Source organism: Rhinolophus ferrumequinum, chromosome 17 (genome assembly GCF_004115265.2).
Source record: "Rhinolophus ferrumequinum isolate MPI-CBG mRhiFer1 chromosome 17, mRhiFer1_v1.p, whole genome shotgun sequence".
In the NCBI taxonomy this organism is placed as follows: Eukaryota; Metazoa; Chordata; class Mammalia; order Chiroptera; family Rhinolophidae; genus Rhinolophus; species Rhinolophus ferrumequinum.
This window is the reverse complement of record NC_046300.1, coordinates 16,020,659-16,039,596: the sequence shown is the minus strand read 5'-3', so window position 1 is coordinate 16,039,596 and position 18,938 is coordinate 16,020,659. Positions and strand designations below refer to the sequence as shown.

At 36.5% G+C, this 18,938-nt stretch overlaps 1 protein-coding gene across 6 annotated transcripts in view; it reads left to right on the top strand.

Annotated features, from left to right (window-relative positions):
* Nucleotides 1-18,938, top strand: part of ARPP21 (cAMP regulated phosphoprotein 21) — a 160,255-nt gene that overhangs the window by 43,056 nt on the left and 98,261 nt on the right. For 4 of the 6 annotated variants that reach the window (XM_033132278.1, XM_033132274.1, XM_033132273.1 and 1 more), the window contains exons 2-9: nucleotides 7,530-7,703; nucleotides 9,567-9,733; nucleotides 10,734-10,775; nucleotides 11,577-11,666; nucleotides 15,601-15,745; nucleotides 17,191-17,269; nucleotides 17,911-17,970; nucleotides 18,722-18,862. In XM_033132278.1, the coding sequence (XP_032988169.1) occupies nucleotides 9,605-9,733; nucleotides 10,734-10,775; nucleotides 11,577-11,666; nucleotides 15,601-15,745; nucleotides 17,191-17,269; nucleotides 17,911-17,970; nucleotides 18,722-18,862 (686 nt within the window). In that variant the 5' untranslated portion in view covers nucleotides 7,530-7,703; nucleotides 9,567-9,604. Of the gene's footprint in view, nucleotides 1-7,327; nucleotides 7,435-7,529; nucleotides 7,704-9,566; nucleotides 9,734-10,733; nucleotides 10,776-11,576; nucleotides 11,667-11,868; nucleotides 12,644-15,600; nucleotides 15,746-17,190; nucleotides 17,270-17,910; nucleotides 17,971-18,721; nucleotides 18,863-18,938 lie in introns of those variants that run through there. The other 2 variants (XM_033132277.1, XM_033132276.1) reach the window with 2 other exon arrangements.

Genomic DNA, 18,938 nt, shown 5'->3' with positions numbered 1-18,938 from the left:
ATCTTGGCTTTTTATTTTCAGGAAACACCCTTCAATTCCTTTGCTCCACTGGAAAATCTTTCATTCTTCTGCTGTCGGGGGCGGGGGGTAGGTGGGAAGCAGAGTTGAGGTCATGGGTGGGTCATTTAAACGTCTATGTTGATTCCTCTTGATTAGGTTTAGTAATGATTGCTAATAGTAATTCTGAAAAGGCAACATGAAGGCATGAAATATTCATATGCTATGGCACCAAATACGAAGCATTGACGTAAGGGAAAACAAAGACATCAGAGCAATGGAAACCTTTTATTTCCCTGATTTACATAGGGAAAAAACAACTTTTTTCACCACTTCAAAAACCTGACAGAGTAATAATTTATCAATTTATCTTCACTTTTATTCAGTTCATCTAAATGTCTCTTCCTTTCTTCTCTTCTGCAAGAAAGGTTTTAATAATTCAAGCATTTTGCTCCCGCTCTACCACCTATAACAGCATCACGTTTAAGTTTCATTGTTTTTGAAATGACAGATGTTTCTTCCACTTCTTGTAAGAATGAAGGAGGAAAGCGTTCGTGTCAGAAATGCTGAATTAATTTTTTTCTTTGAAATGCCTTTTCTCTTCATGGTGGTTTTTTTTATAATTTTTAATCCTTTAAATCAGAGTTGAAAATATGCATTTTGTGATAAATCCTCATTCCATTACAGGGTGTCTCCAGTATCAATAATTGAAAATAAATAATGGCTTATATCTGTGGTGTCTAGATCAAGAGGACATTTAAAAATATTCTTTGAAATGAATTGAACTAAATTTAGAATGTAGAAGTTGTAGCATCAGTGAGATTAGTAATACTCAAGCAAAAGTATTATTTTAGTTGATCATCTCTCCCATACATAAAAATAGTGTTGCTTGTCGCAGGAAGTCAGAATACAGTGATATGGAGGGGAATATTTACAGTAAGTATGTAATTCAGTGGGGTTCCTGGAATATCTAACTCTTTCAGAACATTTTTGTTTTAGAAAGTTATATGGAGTCATTATCAGAAAGATGCCAGCAGTTTTATTTAAGTTCCTGGAAAATTTGTTTTAGTTACAGTTGAAATGACAAGAGAACTCCTCATTTGAGATCCTGGCATTTTGCTTGAGGAGTAGGGCGACACACATTTCTAAATATTACATGGATTCTGGCACCAGTATAGATCCTAATTGTTCCACATGAAAAAAATTACAGTGCCTTTCTGCAAACCCTGTGTACACTTTATCTGGGAATCTTTTAGGAATGTGACTTCCTGTGTGACTCCTGGAAAGATGTGTACTACGAGTTCTCACAGTAGAAGGAAGAAATTATATGTATAGCTAGCAGATAACTTTAGGTCATCCTGATAGTTATGGCTTATGGGCTTTCAGGATTTTCAAAGAGAAAGACCAAGCACAATATCTAGAAAACCAAATGTGTCCATCCGATTTTAAAGATAAAATCAGAGAAGAAACACACATACCATCATCATAAGGTACATTTGTGCAGTGTCTGTGCAGTATTTCCTGGCTGCTGAAAGAGGACAGAAGATAGTGGTCCAGTGAAAACCAATGTGTGGAGCTGTCTTGCAAAATCCTGGGAATTACTTAGGTAAGGTGAACCTGGTCTAGGTTTCTACTAGAGCAGTAAGTAGAGGAATATAGTGTATTAAAAATAGCTCTGATCCCCTAGTCTAAATGAAAAGGTTTTTGACCCAGCTCTGTCACTCTATGGCATCTTGTACAAGCCATTGGACTTTATGTCAGCTAGAAATGCTGATTTCAAGGTTCTTTGCAGTGCTATAGTTCTCTAGGTACTTGCAAATATATATTTTTTAAGTTTGCACCAGCCTGGAGTTGATGACACTACTCTGTGTATGGATAAATCATGCCTAGACTCTTGATAGAATGAGGTAGGAAAGAGAAGGTGGTGATTAGCCTTCATGGGTTATGAAAGTTGAGGCTATTTAAAAATCCTGGAATTATTCACAGTGGACACACAGTCAAACCAAAATGATCCTCAATGTTTAGCAGTGCCATGGGCCCTGTGCTCTGTGGCATTGATTTCATTGCAGATTCTCCTTATCTGCAATAAAAAAACTATGCCAAAAACTGGGCCAGGGACGGGACAAAGCTGCTGATCAGCTTCTCCGTTACACCCAGCTCTCTCACTCAGGTTATTGACAGCTTGATGTTTATAGTGCAGCAAGACTGCACCCAGAGTAAGCTTTGGCCATTAAAAATGACAGTGGTCTTTTTCAGTTAGAAATGGTGTCTGTTACCTTTTGTGGATAAGAACATGTTTTTCATATATGCCCTGACTTGGGGAGAAGTGTAGTGGAAGGTTCTCTGACCATCACATCCTAATCCTTTAATTCTTGCAGTGTCCACATTGGATGCTTAAATAGCAAAGTTTATTTTGCCAAAGACAAGACGACTAAAATGATGATGAGTATAGTGAAGGTCCCATTTGTTTTGTGCCTATTAAAGTACAAACCTGGGCAGGTTACATGCACAGAACTTGTCTTTATATGAATGTATTACCAGGGGAAATTTTGTAAAATAGTACTATCATTTTATGCCTTTGATCTGTTTGTATGTGTATTAATTTGTTTACTCTTGATTTATATCATATTCAGGGAGAAAAAAGATTATTTTAGGTTCTTTTTTGTTGTGGTAAAATTACATAATATGATATTTATCATATGAGCCATTCACAAGTGTACACTTTAGTGGCATTAAATACATTCACAATGTTACGTAACCATCACCACATCTATAAGCACAACTTTTTCATCATCCTCAACAACAACTCTGTACCATTTCAACAATAACTCCTTTCCTCTCTACCTCCAGCTCCTGCTAAGCTCTGTTTTATTTTTTGTCTTAATGAACTTGCCTATTTTACATGTCTCGTGTAAATGGAATCATACAATATTTGTTCTTCTGTTTTTGGATTATTTTGCTAAGCATAATGTTTTCAAAGTCCATCCATGTCATAACACCTATCAGAATTTCATTCCCTTTTAATGGCTTAATAATATTCCATTGTATGTTTATACCATATTTTGTTTATCCATTCATCTGTTGATGGACACTTGGGTTGTTTTCACCTTGGGTCATTATGAATAATGCTGCTATAAACATCGGTGTATAAACATCTGTTTGACTGCTTTCCATTATTTTGGATATATATCTAGAGTGGAATTACTGGGTCATATGGTAGTTCTATGTTTAAAAAAGCAGATTCTTTTTTTCCCCTAATTCTAACTTTTGTAACTATACCAAGCAAGGTCAAATTCTCTTTACTTGAATATGCTTTAAGCATTTGGAAATAGCTATTCTGTCCTTCCTAAGTCTTCTTTTGTCTGAGCTGAAAGTGATACAATATTTTTTTGTGTTTTGGAGCCCAAATGTAAGATCTTATACCAACCCCTGCTACATTTCACTTTATTACTTTCCTCAATTAGTTCATTCTATGGGGTATCCAAATATTTATCTAGGATCCAGTGCATTACATACCTCTCCCAAGTTTATATATTCCAGTCTTTGAGATACACAGAAAACATGGCAGAATTATAAAAGCAGAAGTCATCTTTATTTTCTAGTTCATGAAAAATAAAAAAGAGGATGGTAAGGATAACATTTTTTAATCCATTTTTTTTAATTTCTCATGTGGACCCATTAGAAGTATTTAACTTTTATTTTATTAATTTTTAGGGGGGAAAAGAAGGTTTTATAGAGATTGTATTAGTTGACCTGAATATCACATCATAATGTAGAATATCCTTGAACATAGTAGAGGTTCCATAAAGACTTGTTACAGAAATTGAAACATTGACCTTTATCTTTTGGATGTTTCTGTTGAGATCAGACCTGTCTTTGTTTTAAAGGCACTCGTGATTATTGTGGGGCTGTTCTTATGCTCAAAGTTTTGACATCAGCTGTTTCCATTACTGTGATTCTGCTAAATGTAGATGTAGGTTATGTTTGTGTCCAGTTTACTATAATGGTTAGAGAAGAAAAATTGATATTCTACGTATGAACTACTATATGTTTATAAATTGCTTAGCTTTTAAAGCTCAAATAAAAATATTCATGTAAAATATTTCTATCCCCTAAAACCCTAATATGAAAATTCCTTTTCTTAAATATCCTGCTGGGTGCTTCCTTCAACACAGTTGTCTGGTAATTTTGGCATTTGCATGGGTGACTCAGGAATCTTCCAGAATGCCTATGCATTGGGTTGACCAAAAAGAATTTAATTAAAAGATAGAGCTCCTGGTTGAGTGTTTCTTGTAGACGTATTGAAGAAGAACATTTCCTTTGGGAAATTAAATTTGTGTGAAAATTTCTTATTGATGCTTTTTTGTCACCTGGGGAAATTTTCAAACTTGCTGAAGATATTAGACTGTACATTCTGTTCATGCTATGGTTGCTCTTATTTCTGAAAAGATTACATTCCACTAATTTTCTTATTTTTACTCTTTTAATTTAATCTTACATATTCATAGTATTTTTTAAAACTTTAACAGGATAACTGTGTTTGAGAATAGGATATGCCTTGGGTTGCAGCTTTTAAATACCATATGCAGCAAATGACAAATCACTAATATCACCACAATTTGTGAATGGCTTGCATTTGCAGCACTGCGATAAAAAACTTAAAAAAAAAGAACAGTACATATGGGAGAAACATTTTAGTCATTCAAATAAGTATTCTTGATTGTATTTTTTCTCCATCAAGTACCTATCCTGATTTGGGATAATGTTAGTTATCCTGTGTTAATTTTCAGTAAAAAGACTGTGAAGAAAGTAATAAAGTGACCCGCCCAACTTGCTAGTAGATTTCAGCTTTCATTTCCCATTTTAACTATCCCCTGAGAACTAAATCATTGCTGGAATTTGAATCAAGTCTTGATTTTCTTTCGCCACATGATAGCGCAGTGATTAATATCTGTAACACACATACACACACACACACACACACACACACACACAGACACACAATTAGGACACGCGTATTTTGTTGTTGCTGATGAAAAACAGAGATATTTAGTATTTTGCATTGTGCCTGTCTCCTCTCTTCCTCTTTCTCATTCCTGAAATCCCATAATTGCTACTATTTTCAACTCTAAGCTGAAGAAATAAGAAACAACAAAAATATAAGGTGGAATGATAATTGTTTTCCTCATAAATTGCTGACAGCACTGTTCATCAATTTCCTATAGCTTGTTTTGCAAGCGATTAACTGCCTTTGCTAACTACTATCCGGTATTATGGCTAAAGTATTTTCACTGAAAGAACTGCAGTAACTTTTATTTTGTACATCTGGGTAGAGTCTCCTCTTTCTCCCTCCACCCCTCCAACTATAGCAATTGAAACTTAGCCAGAATATCTATTAACTGAAGGTTGGATAAAAGGTGCTTGTTAAACATAGTTTTGCTTCTTTGTGAAAATAGGAGAAATTGGAATAGATTACGAATAAATGGAATTGGAAGAGTCAGGTTAGTTTGGTGAACAGAAAGCTGGAGTAGGGTTGACTTCCTGGCACTGCTTTCTTAGCAAAGAGAACAATTTTAATCAGTTACAAAAATATTTGTGATCCATATGTTCCTCTCTGCTCATTCCCATATGCCCGTATTCACTTTTATCTTAGTAGATGATGACTTTATGATTCAGGCATGCAAGAATAATACCTCGCTGGCTTTAGAGCTCAGTGCTATTTCAAAACGTGTCCTGGTAATTACGTGCACACATATATTCAGGCTGTTCGCGCTTTGAGTTGGTTAACTGGATATCAGTTTGTTTTTTGTCTTTCTTCATGGAGAGAATTACGTCTTGCATCCACCTACTGGGGCTGGAATAATGCGACCAGGTTTAGATTTGAAAACTGCATTGCCATTCACCTTTTGGATTAAAGGCCAGTGTACAAAGATGAGTATCAGAAAAAAGAGACAAAAAGGTTGTGATGATCGTTGACAACTTCATTTTCTTTGGGAAAAAGAAAACAGAATCCAAAAAGCATTTGGTAATTACTAGTGCCTTTACTAGTGCCTATTCTAAGACATGTTAGATAATGGCTGGTTACTTAAACAGATTGTAATTTTAAGACATGTTGACTTTTATTTATTATTGAGTGTTAGTCGTAGTAGCCATGGTGAAACTGGTCAAAATTGAAAAATTAAAATTACGGTGGATTAGTGATTCATTTTTTTTTTGTCCTAAATGCATGTTTGCTTTTTTCTCGATAGCTGCATCATCTCTAGCAACAAAAGAAACATATTTTAAAGCCAAATTATCTATTATAATGAAACATGAATAAAGCTAGAAATTATTGATTGCATAAGTGATTGCATTTTCAAAAGTCGTTTTTCCCTTGCACAACAAATGGTGTTGTAACCCAATATGTTGTTAATATAGCTGCAGTAAAATCCGGTGACGAACCAGCTGTGCTCATTTAATCTTGGGAGGGGGGCTGTGAGTGGGAGGCAGAGAGGGTTTCTAAACTTCAGACTAAATAACTGAGATGCAGTCAGTGTTTGCAAAGATGAATATATGATGGATGAGGTACGCATGCTGTTGGATGTAGCAGGTGTGCAACAGGGTTGGAATTGCAGCGAAAGGAGAAAGGTACAGCTTGGTTCTGGCAAATGGTATTAGGGATCGGTCTCTATGTTTACATTCAAGCTGTCTTTGCCTCTGCTCCTGTAGGAGTTGTGAGAAAAGAAAAGTGCGCATTGTAGCGTGGATTGTTTTCAACAGGCTCAAAGTTTGCAAATCTGCTGAATCCCTCTGACAGTGTGTCTTCGCTGTCAAACAGAATGCCCAGTTGGCGGTGGCAGTCCTCATGGGGAGGGAGTGGGTCTAGATAGTCTGCGCTCACTGTGCAACAAGAATATTAGGAATGCTTCTTCCCAAACTGTAAGTGGAGAGGAAAAAGCCCTCTCAGCCATGCCACTGTAAACATTTTCTTTCTTGTCCTTTTTTTGGTTTGTTTTTTTGTTTTTGTTTTTTACTTTTGTAGATAATGCTTCATTAAATCAAAATATTTAAATACGTTTCACTAGGATAACTTTCATAAAGGAAGGAATCACGGAAACAGCATTAAGGTATATTGTATTAGTATATGAATCTAAAATTAAGACAAAGGCTTTGGTTTAAAAAGGAGGCAAGATATTTGCTCCTAGGTGATCTGGATTCTCATTGAGGCAAACACACAAGCTTGTTTTTTTTTTGTAATGTAAAGTGAGAGATTTCTCTAAAAAAGGTTAAAATTGAAGTGAGTAATCTTCGGTGCATAATGCAATTGTTAATTTTAGCTTCTTGCGTGGGTGCCGTTCTGACTTGAACAGCCGGCTGTAGCCTTCATTAGAGAAGAAGCAGGCAGCTTGAGACAGGTGGAGCTGGATCAAGCTGTGAACGTGATTTTGCTGGAAGCTGGTCATTAGTTTTAGAAATCCGGTCTTATTTCTTTCGTCCTTCACCCTACCATGATTATTGCAATTATTATTGTTGACTTTTCGTCTTTTTTTCAGGTTGACGATGTGTCAAACTGTGTAAGGGAATCGCACGGACATGGGCATTCCGAACTGTTAATGGGGACATGGGACTCCAGTTGTCTCTGATCACTTGTGTGGATTTTCCCCGTGTAGAACGACAGAAGCCGCTAGTAAGTGGCCAAGACCTACAGCAGGAACTCTGCACCAAAGGTAAAAGTCTCATTGTCTGGCTGTTATTTCGTCTGTATCTCTTTATTATTATTATGTAAATGTGCCTGTTTGCATAGGACATTTCATTAAGTGTAACCCAAACAGACAGGGTCTGTATCAAGGACTCAACTGGCTTATAGTTTGTAAAATTGAACTGATTTGTTCATTCCATTTTAAATCTGTGTGTTATTGAAATGCTCTGCAAACAAGTTAAGGCAACAGGAGTCCCATCTCCGCCCCCTATCCTACATTGAGAAACAAGCTGTTTGCCATCGGGAAACGGAACTTTTTCTTTTGTTATCTACACCCATACCCAGTGTCACTGAAAGTAGAGAAATCTGTCAGAATGCACTGGATGGAATAGCCTGAAACCTCCCTAAACCTAAAAGCCTTGGTCCCTGGTCACTCACAGACTCAAACCACCACACTTTAGGAAAACTTTTCGTTTACAATTCCCACAATCCTTTGCCAAAGAATCCTGTGTTTTTTAAAGATATCATTAGACACCATGTGTTCTGTCATGGTAGATCTTAGCAAATTTACAAGAGAAATTGCTGTGTTTTAGATTTTTGTCATACTTCCTATATCCGGTTGGAAGTAAAGTTACTGAATTAGTAAATGGTAATTAAACACTCCCAAAGAAACAGTGGTGAAAATAGTGATTTATCCAATACGAATTATCACTGTAAGGAATGGGAACAGAAACAGAACCATCATTGCTTGGGAATTTTTGTGGAAAAAACTGACTTTCTAGCCTACAATGTCTTTCTTTTTCTCTCTTTTTTCTTTCATTCTCTTTCTTTCTTTCCTTCTTTTCTTTCTTTCTTTCTTTCTTTCTTTCTTTCTTTCTTTCTTTCTTTCTTTCTTCCTTTCTTTCTTTTCTTTCTTCTTTTCTCCTTTCTTTTTTCTTTCTTTTTTTTCTCTCTTTTTCTTGCTTTCCTCCTTATTTCTTTTTGTTTCTCACATCTTAAAAATACGGAGGAGAAAGTAAATGCTAAATTATTCACGGGCCTCATTTGACAGCACATCAAAAGGGGACCCATCAGGAGCTTTATGGCAGTAGAGGGAGATATAAATAAATGACAGGCTTTATATTGGAAAAGCCACTCCTAGTGTCTGTGGAGTAGCGGAGTTCAGTTGGGATAGCTTCATTAGAGCTGCCTGCCAGACTCTTCCTTCTGCAGGACCTGGGCAGCGCCAGGAACTGACAGGAACTGGGAAGAGGCCTTGTACTTTTAATAAACTAGCTGTCAGTTTGCAGCCTGAAAATGTTGGCCCTGAAAGGTTTATTGCCAAATTTAGATCCCATATTTGTAATTGAATTCCTATCCCCTAAATTGATTTTTGCCCCCTAGTTGAATGTACTGTGTTCCTTATACACAGAAAAGTACGTCTACAGTTAAAATTTGCAAATAATTTTTGAGTCATCTGAGAGGTGCTGCAGAACACCAATACCACCTCTCGACTCAGAAGTGGAGGGGCATCTGTTCCAGAGTTAGAGAAAGACTCTCTTTTGCTTTTCTTTTTTTTTCTATATTTTAGTCGGGCACAGGGACTGTTAGATGTGTGGGAGTTATGTGTCTCCGTTTAACATTTGCTGACCCATTTTGATGGCAAGGTGTATTCACAAGTTTATGTGTATCTGTGTGGAGAGGGTGTGGTTAGGGCCACCGACTCTGCCTCTTGTGTTTGCCTTGGGTACTTGATGTGATCTTGTTTTATTCTCCTGTTGTATAAAATTGGCAGGGACGTCTGAGCTGCTCATGTGAATGTGACTATAAAGGGAGAAATGAAATCTCTCAAGAACAATAGTAAATACTTCAGTCGGTACTGACTTTATTTTCTAACATCTTAACCTCGTAGGGCATCCAACGTTGCTATTTTAATTTGCGTCCGAGAGAATGTCTGAGCAAGGGGACCTGAATCAGGCGATAGTGGAGGAAGGCGGGACTGAGCAGGAAAGGGCCACTCCAGAGAATGGTATTGTTAAATCGGAAAGTCTGGATGAAGAGGAGAAGCTGGAACTGCAGGTGAGCCTGGAAAATGACTGTTTCTCATACCCTTGTGTACAGTTCCTTTCATTTTTAGATTACTTTGAAGGTTCGTTTTAATTTTGTTTTTTAAAAAAAGAGAGTTTGACTAGTAAAATGAATAGGAAACCCATAAAGTCAATCCTCTCCTTCCCCTGTTAGTACTCACTTTTTTTGACAAACCATCCTCAAAAATGTCCTTTGAAATGAAAAATATCCAAAGGATGTATTTAATGACTGAATTTGCACACAGCATCTAATTTCCAGTATTTGTACTGCACCCTATACTGATTTCTAGACCACCTCAAGAAGTTTGTGGAGGGCTTCTTCCAAGGCAGCTTTAGGCTAGCAGGATTTTAAACATGGATTTGCTGCTCTATAGAAAGATGAAGACCCAACTCATGCCGGACTAAGAAAAATCCAAGACGTGAGCTCTCTGGATCTTCATGGACAGGCTAAGGTTCAAATCTTGTTAACAAACAGGCCTAAGCCCTACAATTCCGAGAGAGAGAGAGAGAGAACACAAAAGTGGGAAGGGGGGCATTGGGAATGACTGACCATACTGAAAAAGTGACATCATTAAATACCTATGAGTTATGAGAGAGAGAAAGAGATTTTGTAGAGGGAGAACAAACCGTTTTTGCAAATAGCCTATATGGATTTTCTTTGAATGAAGCTACAAAAGTGTTAACTCTTTTTACATACCAGTGAGCAAGAGCAGATAACCACATAATGGCCCAAAGCCATCAAGGTCTGCTTTTCCCCTCTCCAATAGCTGCTATAAGGAGACAGAGAGCTAAAAGTTAAATAAATGATCAAAAGTTTGGGAGAGTGAGGGAAAGAGTGCTTATAATGCCCATTGCCGTTACTGTTGATTTCTTGACTATACATTTTACTCTCTGTGTCTCTTTCTCTGGTTGTTCATGTACTATTTGTTGTTGTTTTTTTTATTTGTTTGTTTGTTTGTTTTATTTTGCTTTATTTTATTTCTAACATACAGAGGCGGCTGGCAGCTCAGAATCAAGAGAGAAGAAAGTCAAAGGTAGGGTTCTGGATATTCTTTGTAGGCCTGAAGTCACAGATATCGATTCCATATTTCCCATCTGAGTTATAGGATGTGCCAACAACTCAGATGGCTGTATGTAGATGTTGTGATGGACTTTGGCTGTACTGGTGCTGTCTGCTTTTAATGGGGCCGTGTTCACATCACATCTATCTTCCTTTCTCGCTCTGTATGCTTTTTCATTGGAGCATGTAGGGTCCGCGTAGCTGCACGTGTATATATATTCGATCCCGTTTTCACATGTACAGATTTGACAGTGCTTTACAAAACACCTGGCTGCTTGTTTTGTTTTCATTTTAAACAAAATTGGGAGTGAATGCTTTAGTCTCCCCAGTTAATTTCTGCCTTGAAGCACACAGCTTCTGGTGTTTGGAACACATTCTTCCCCTTTTTTAAAGCATCTTAGTCAAATCCATCCCAAACTTAGTTTTAGTAGACGTTATTTATTTATTTTCTTTTTTTGGGTCGTCTTTTTCTTCTGACATTTACATGAAATGACAGCAATTCATCCTTCGTATGTTTCCAATGTGCTGAGCACCCTGTGCTGAAAGGGTTTCTTAAATTCTTCCGTTCACATCCCCCCTCACCTTTGTCCGCATCCACACAGGGGTCTGATGGTTTGCGCTGCTGAGGTAGATAGCACTGAGCGTCTGGCTTGAAACTCAGTTTTAAAATCTGATTTGGGGATGTCATGTGAAGGTGGAGATGATTTGACAGCCCGAGAAGGCTTTCTGTTTGTTTTCTTTATTTTCTTTTTCTTCCCTTTTTTCCCCTTCCCAGTCAGGAGCAGGAAAAGGTAAACTGACTCGCAGCCTTGCTGTCTGTGAAGAATCCTCGGCCAGACCTGGAGGTGAAAGTCTGCAGGATCAGGTACACCCCCGTTACGATCATGACTTGCATGAACGGGGTCCACCTTTGTGTGCATGGGTATAAATTTGGCATTAGACAGTGTTTTGGGGGAGAAAGAAAGAGTGAAAGAAAGAAATCATTGTCTGGCTTCATTCCCTGTTTATAAGACATTGGGAACTAGTGTAACAGTTTGTCACAGAGTGTCACGTTTGTTTTTTTCCAGACCCTCTGAAAACTGCAAATGGAAAGGAATTCAAAAGAATTTAGATTAAAACTTAAAAAAAAAAAAAAGTAAGCCCGGTAGTGCTGAATTTCCTCAAAGGCTCTCTCTTGATAAGACTGAACCAAATATAGTTCTAAGCGTCCCATCTCCTTCCTACGGGAGATTCTTACCTCTCCCCTCCCCAAAATGCATTTGCCTATAAGAAACACAACCCTGGTTCATATGAAACTTTAGAAATAGTGAAAAAAGGTGCATTGAGCTTTGGAGGAACACTTTTAATGGCCTTTGGGTGGAGAAGTCTCAATACTGGAAAAATTGTTCAGACATGAATCTGAGCTGGTGGTGAATTTAAGTTAATATTGTTAATATATTGCTGTATATTCTTACACTTATTTTTGCTCCTTACAGCAAGACTATTAGGCTCTAAAAATTCAAATACCAACAAAACCTTTTTGTGACAAAATGGGAAACTTCACATCATCCTTATTTTTGTTTGCCTTTTAGGCATCATATTAGTTTTTATTAAAATAGTCTTGCTGTTGATATTTCCCTTATTTTATCAGAGGCTGAGAGCAGTCAAGGCTAAAGTAAAATGATTTATCTGAGCCCAGGGGAAGGAAAATTGATTAAGATATCATTATTTTTGTTTGGTCTTGTTTTGCTTTTCTCTCTGTACTTTAATTGAAATACTTTAAATTCTCCTCATGGATACAGAGCGCATTGAGAGCACTTTCTTTAAAAGGACCAAAAATAAATCCCTTATAGGTTTCGTCCTGAGAGTATTTTTTTTTCCTAGCCTCATTTTCTTAACACACCACTCATGTCGTAAGGCATGGACAGGCTACCTTTCAGCAGCCATCCCTACATCTCATCCACAAGCTTTATTTTCCTTGGGTTCTGAGAACTGTGTGGCTTTTCTTCAGCATTTTATTTGTGCTTCTATTTTTAATGGAGATTGAAAAGGGGGAATCATGACTATCACGGCTGGTATTATTCAACGTTGACGGATGGCTTATAAGGTACTGCACACGACCTATGTTAATTCTGCAGAATGACAGACTCTGGGAGAAGGAATGCCCCAGTTGTTCCCCCACTCCTAATGCCAGGCAGAGAAGGACAGCCTTGATAGATGTCATCTGCTTTTTATCCCAGTTGACAAAGTACCAGGAGGAAATTTTTTAAGAGATCATCTGTATCATAGTGCCCGTCCCTGGACCTAAGTCTAGTTTCTCCATCCAATTGGTGCAGAGAAATAAGATGCAAACGGTGCTTTGTTCCTGCTGGTTCCAAGCTCAGTAACCAAGACTAGCTTTGTAGAAGAGAATTAGAGCTGCAAGCTTCTCTTTGGACTGCCTGAGGGGTGGTGGGAGCAGGGGGGGCTGCTAGAAAATACCCAGACACACACATAAGCAAGTGGCCATGCTACTCTTTTAGAGAATAAAGAAGCAGACCTTTAAGTTTATATGCACAGCCTTCATTAGGTACCACTGGCACTTACAAAGTGTGAGATCTGAATCCCAGAGAACACTGGCAGAAGTATACAGTGTATGGATTGTATTGCTTCCCCGATGTTTGTATATTCACAGTATTTGGAAAATTGCCTTCATTTTCCTGTGTGGGAAAAACTTTTGCTACCTGTATTACTTGATCTCAGACCCATAGCTAATGGTTCAGTCTGTCCTTCAGTTAAAGGAGTTTTGCTTTTCTAATGTTTTACTCTTTATCTATCAGTGTATTACTGCAACTTGAATCATTCTTTTACTGTTGTTGGATATAAACTTATCCTGTACCAATGTATTTATTAACACTTGTATTTTATTATTGAGCATATCAATAAAAATATTAAAAAATAACAGATTGTTTTTTACCAACTCTATAGCACTTTTGTGTGTTATTTCAACACCATAATGTGTATTTATGTATAGAACAGATAGGCATTTTTCTAAGTGTAGTATTTGTCAACACATGGCATGAGTTTGTCCATTTTTTTGTAGATGATAGCCTCTGCTCTTGCATTTACATTTCCAAGCTTCTTTGATTTTAGATTCAAACTTACAGAGTCTAGATAGTTCAATCAGTTTTGAAGAAGCAATGAGACCACTTCCATGGCCTGGCACTCTGTTTCTCCTGATCAGCTGTCAAATTGATTCTTCCCCACCCCTTGCCCTATCTTCTGAGCGAGAAATGTTCCAGCTGTTTCCTTAGCAAGTAGAAGCAAATCATAACCCTAAAATCTGCCCGAACATTTGCAGACTAAGACATTTCTGTCCCAAATCAAATGATAAAAGGTCCTATAATCAAATTACCAGTTTTACATGTTTAGTGTATGTTCATCTCCAAGATAAACATGTGAAAGTCAGGAAATCGCTATGATTAAACCTTTATCATGAGAACATGTTTCAGATCATCCTGTATATCGTGTATCTTTCCAACCGTGGTGACTTTTTATTTCACCCAGCAATTCACAATGCAGCCCCTCCCCCCAAAAAGAAACTTGGCTTTGGAGGACTTTTATTTTATGCTTGTTAGATTAGCCAGGTTTACCAAGAACCGTTTTGAATCCCAGATGGGCTACAATTTGGCGATTTACAAGCATCAATTTAGTCACATGTGGATGAACACTAGTTTAGTTTTCAGTGAGAAACACTATTAGTCACTGGAAATATTTTTTTCCCCTACATCATAAATTTTAATGTCACTAGTGAAAGAAAGCTTTCCCATCAAATGATCTCTTACATAAGAACAAGTGGGCTTAATGTTGGCTAATTTGTCATAGTTTTAATCATAGCATAGGTTTTTCATAAAACTGAAAAACATAATTTGGCTCATTCTTCTTCAAAACAGTGAACATGCTCTCAACCAAATGTCTTATATACGAGTTAATACAACATGATTCATTTTCGGTGCAAAATAAATAAACATAAAAGTGGATTCAGACCCAATACTATAAATGGTCAATCTTACATCAAGCATCAGTTCAAGAGAATCTTACATTTTGGAAATGATGAACTGATACTAAAATTAAAATAATATTAAATATTTGTATATAATTGGTGGAAAATATAATTCTGCTCTCTACCTTTTCTAAAAGGCAATGATTATTGTAACTATATATTATGATGGTTTATTAATGGCATTTGTAAACAATGTATGATAATAATCTATACCTAAGATTCCTGTAATTATATAGCCTGGTTTTACTTTGCAGTAAAAATCATTGTTGATACAGTTCTAAAATAGACTTTTTATTGTAAATTGACTATTAGGGCCTTTATGTCTGTGATTCGTAATACATGTCTGTTTGTGTTTGTGCCAATTTCTTCTTATAAGGAATTATAGAAAAGAAATGTAGAAGCCTCTCTTTTTTTTGAGACATGACAATGGCTGTCATGCAGGCTTACTGATCAAGAATTTTTTCCTGGTGTTTAAAAATAAACCTGTAGAGAAAATAAGAGTTGCGATCTACTAGAAAGTAACTTGCTGAAATTTAATATTCAGGAGGCAAAGTTTTAGTACTGGATGTTTCTCATGACCTCCCATTGACTTCTGAAGTTTAATTCACCTTAAAGGGCAATTATTTTTCTGACAGGTTTAATTTTTTACCATTTAAGAAAAGAAAAAAAATCTGCACCTGGCTTTCATTTTCCTGTACTTAATAACCTCTATGCAAAATGGAAACCAGACAGAGATTATTAAATCTGGCCCTAAATTATTATATTTTTTCCCCAACAGGAATCAATTCATTTACAGCTTTCCAGTTTTCCCAGCCTGCAAGAGGATGATAAATCTAGGAAAGATGACACTGAAAGAGAAAAAGAAAAGGATAAAAACAAAGATAAATCCTCTGAAAAACCCAAGATCAGAATGTTATCAAAAGGTGAATGTGAAAATGTTTCCTTAACTTACTCAATTTGGGCACACAGAGTCGCAGAATACATTCTAGATTTTACACACATATTCACCTTCCACCAAACCGCATCTAATTTTGTGTTTGTGTGTGCGTGTGTAAAAGATGTGAAATTGATTTTTCCCCCTGTTCATGGTGTCATTATTTATGTAGCCAGAAAGGTTATTTTTAGGATCACATATTTTGTTGGATTTTCATTTGAATCTCCTATTTTCAAAGATAAATGTGTACAAAGCAGTGGATATAAATCTGCTCTTGATTCAGGTTTATTAGTACCATTAATTTGGATGGATGGGAAATTATACCCAGTTTTATATCTTAACTTTCATGTTTATTATTAAAAGACAGTGGATTAGCAATTCGCAGTCCATAAGTGATGTCATCCCCAAACCACAGATGTATGTGTCAATGTCAATGAAACACACACAACAGTCTGCCTGGCACAGATGAATTTGGTCTCTGCAACCCATATACTGCCACATAATATCTCACTTACAATATACAGACTTCTACTTCAATGACGTTTTCCCAAAAAAAGTCATTGCTTCTAAAACTGCAAACCTAAAATCCAGATTTTTCAAATTGTTGCCATACATGTAATTGTACAAAACTAAAAGAAAAAAAGAAAAAGAAAACAAAACTAAGTTAAGTTGAAATGAAGAATGCCATGAATAAATAGCTTTGCAGTAGACTTTTTTTTCTTCAATAACTGAGAAAGACTAGGGCATCCAATCAGCTGAGGAATGATAATTAGTTCTAACATGCTCTATAACCACGTATGGGCTTATAATAATTGTCTTTGCTGCTGAATATCTAAAACCCAATGTGTATACAAGAGTAAAGAAATACCGGTTCCTAAAATGGTTTTAGAAATTAAGCTTTAGCCAGCATCAGAAGATTTGAAAGATTTGGGAATATTTAGTGTCCTCCTATGTTTTGTACTGATTAATATTTAGATAGTCTTAGAACAGAACTTTGATTTTTTTTTTTTTTTTTTTTTGCCTCCTCTGCTTTAAGAGAAAAAGGTTTCCCTGGGATCTCAAACTCTTAAGAGCTCTCTCTGTTCGTTGAGAGTACTTGACACGTGGAGGTCGTGCCCTTGCTGATTTAAAATACAGAATGAACATGTGATATTTGACTCCACCCACCACCCACCCAGACTGTGCCCACTTACCCTCTATGACAGTTGGATCTTTTCACACTCAGGATCTATTGGGTGTTCTCAATCCCTGAATCTGATTTTCATTCTGATATTACACTGTCAGATTGCTAGTTTTGAAATATGTATCTTTCATACCAATAGCTTCACCTAAAATTTACCTGAGCAGGAGGGAAATGGGAAAGGTTGGGAAAACCTTTTCTACCCCACGTCCCCACCATCATTCCTGACAACTCCATCCTGCTATTTGTTTCAGATTGCAGCCAAGAATATACGGATTCTACAGGCATAGACTTACATGAGTTTCTGATTAACACATTAAAGAATAATTCCAGGTAAATTATTAAATACACCTCTTATTTTTAGAAGAGTCAAGTGGAATATTACAATCAAAGTCATTAATCCGAACACTCTAAGTAGGGAATTGTAAAGTACAGATGTTTTAAATTATCTCTTGTATTTTCTCATTTCTGTTAATAGTTTGTATGTTTAGTGTTTATAGATAGTCGATTCCTCGGTAGTTACCCAGTGAATAAATTATAGTTAACAAATTCTGTTTTGCTAGTCACAAAGAGATACTGGTAAAGAAGAAAAAAAATCAGTATCAAATAAACCAATTATGCATTAAATGCAGTTATAGAATCATCTAATTGGACTTTGCTTTGTTCTAGTTTCCTATTAATTTAAAATATACAATTTACTTGATGTGTTTTATGGGCCTAATGCCTCGCATATCCTGATTAACATTAAAACTACAAAAGTTTCAGTATTATAAAATTCTTAACAAATGAGATGAGAAACAATTTTATGTAGAATCAAACCATATGTACTGGACAGCATATTCCAGAGAAGAGTTAGATGCAGGTTTGTAGTCACATACATGAAAACCATCTTTTCCATACATCCAAATGGACTTTTTAGGTCTTTGGGAAAGGGAAGTCCATAAAACCTTTACATTTTAACATTTATTTTGCAGGGACAGGATGATACTCTTGAAAATGGAGCAGGAAATTATTGATTTCATTGGTGACAACAAGTATGTGAAATTGCAATGCTGGTTCATTTATATGATACATCTTAGATTGGTATTTGGGTTTAATTATTCATTCTGGAAAGAGTTAGGGATAGATAAAACATTGTTTAATACGTTTGCTGATTTGTTAAATGAAGATTCTATTGGATTTAGGAGCTATATACTAATGAGAATTGTTGTTTGGACCATGTGTGCTTCTGCTTGTTAAATTCCTGACAAAATGGCTATAAACAGGGGCCTACTGATTAGCATAGAGTAGCTGTAACAAGAAGCGACCCTTTTCATTTTTATTATAGTTTTTTAATGGGCTCCAGCTGGCTGCAGTCAGTTATGCCTGGAAATAATTGCGCTGCTTTCAGTGTAAACCGTGTAATGACGCATCTCCAGACAGGCATCTGCAGTCACATATTATGTCATATCATCTGTCCTGTGCCTGGCTCCGTTGATAAGGTATCATGGACCAGAATAGAATGCTTTCCAAGAGACATTAAGTTTTCTTTGGTGAGAGTAATGTGCAACTACAAAACAAAGATATTTACTGTCGCTTACTGGATAAATCTATAAGTGGAAAATTTCTCTGTAAATGAGAACATTAAGTGACGCCAGAGATGAAATGGGCTTAGTGGTTTGGATGAAAGAGAAATGATATTGTGTGTGTACCTGTAACATGTCCATCAGTCCAGAAACAAAAATGCTGATTCCACAGTTTTGGTGTTTTTGTCTGTTTGTTTGTTTGTTTTGTACTTTCTTTCAGTAATCATTATAAAAAGTTCCCTCAGATGTCGTCCTATCAGAGGATGCTTGTCCATCGAGTGGCAGCTTACTTTGGGTTGGATCACAACGTGGATCAAACAGGAAAATCTGTAATCATCAACAAGACCAACAGCACAAGAATGTAAGCCTTATCACCGTATTTACTTAGCATTTTCTTTTTCTCTTATGGGTTCATTTATAAGAGCACAGTGTAAAAT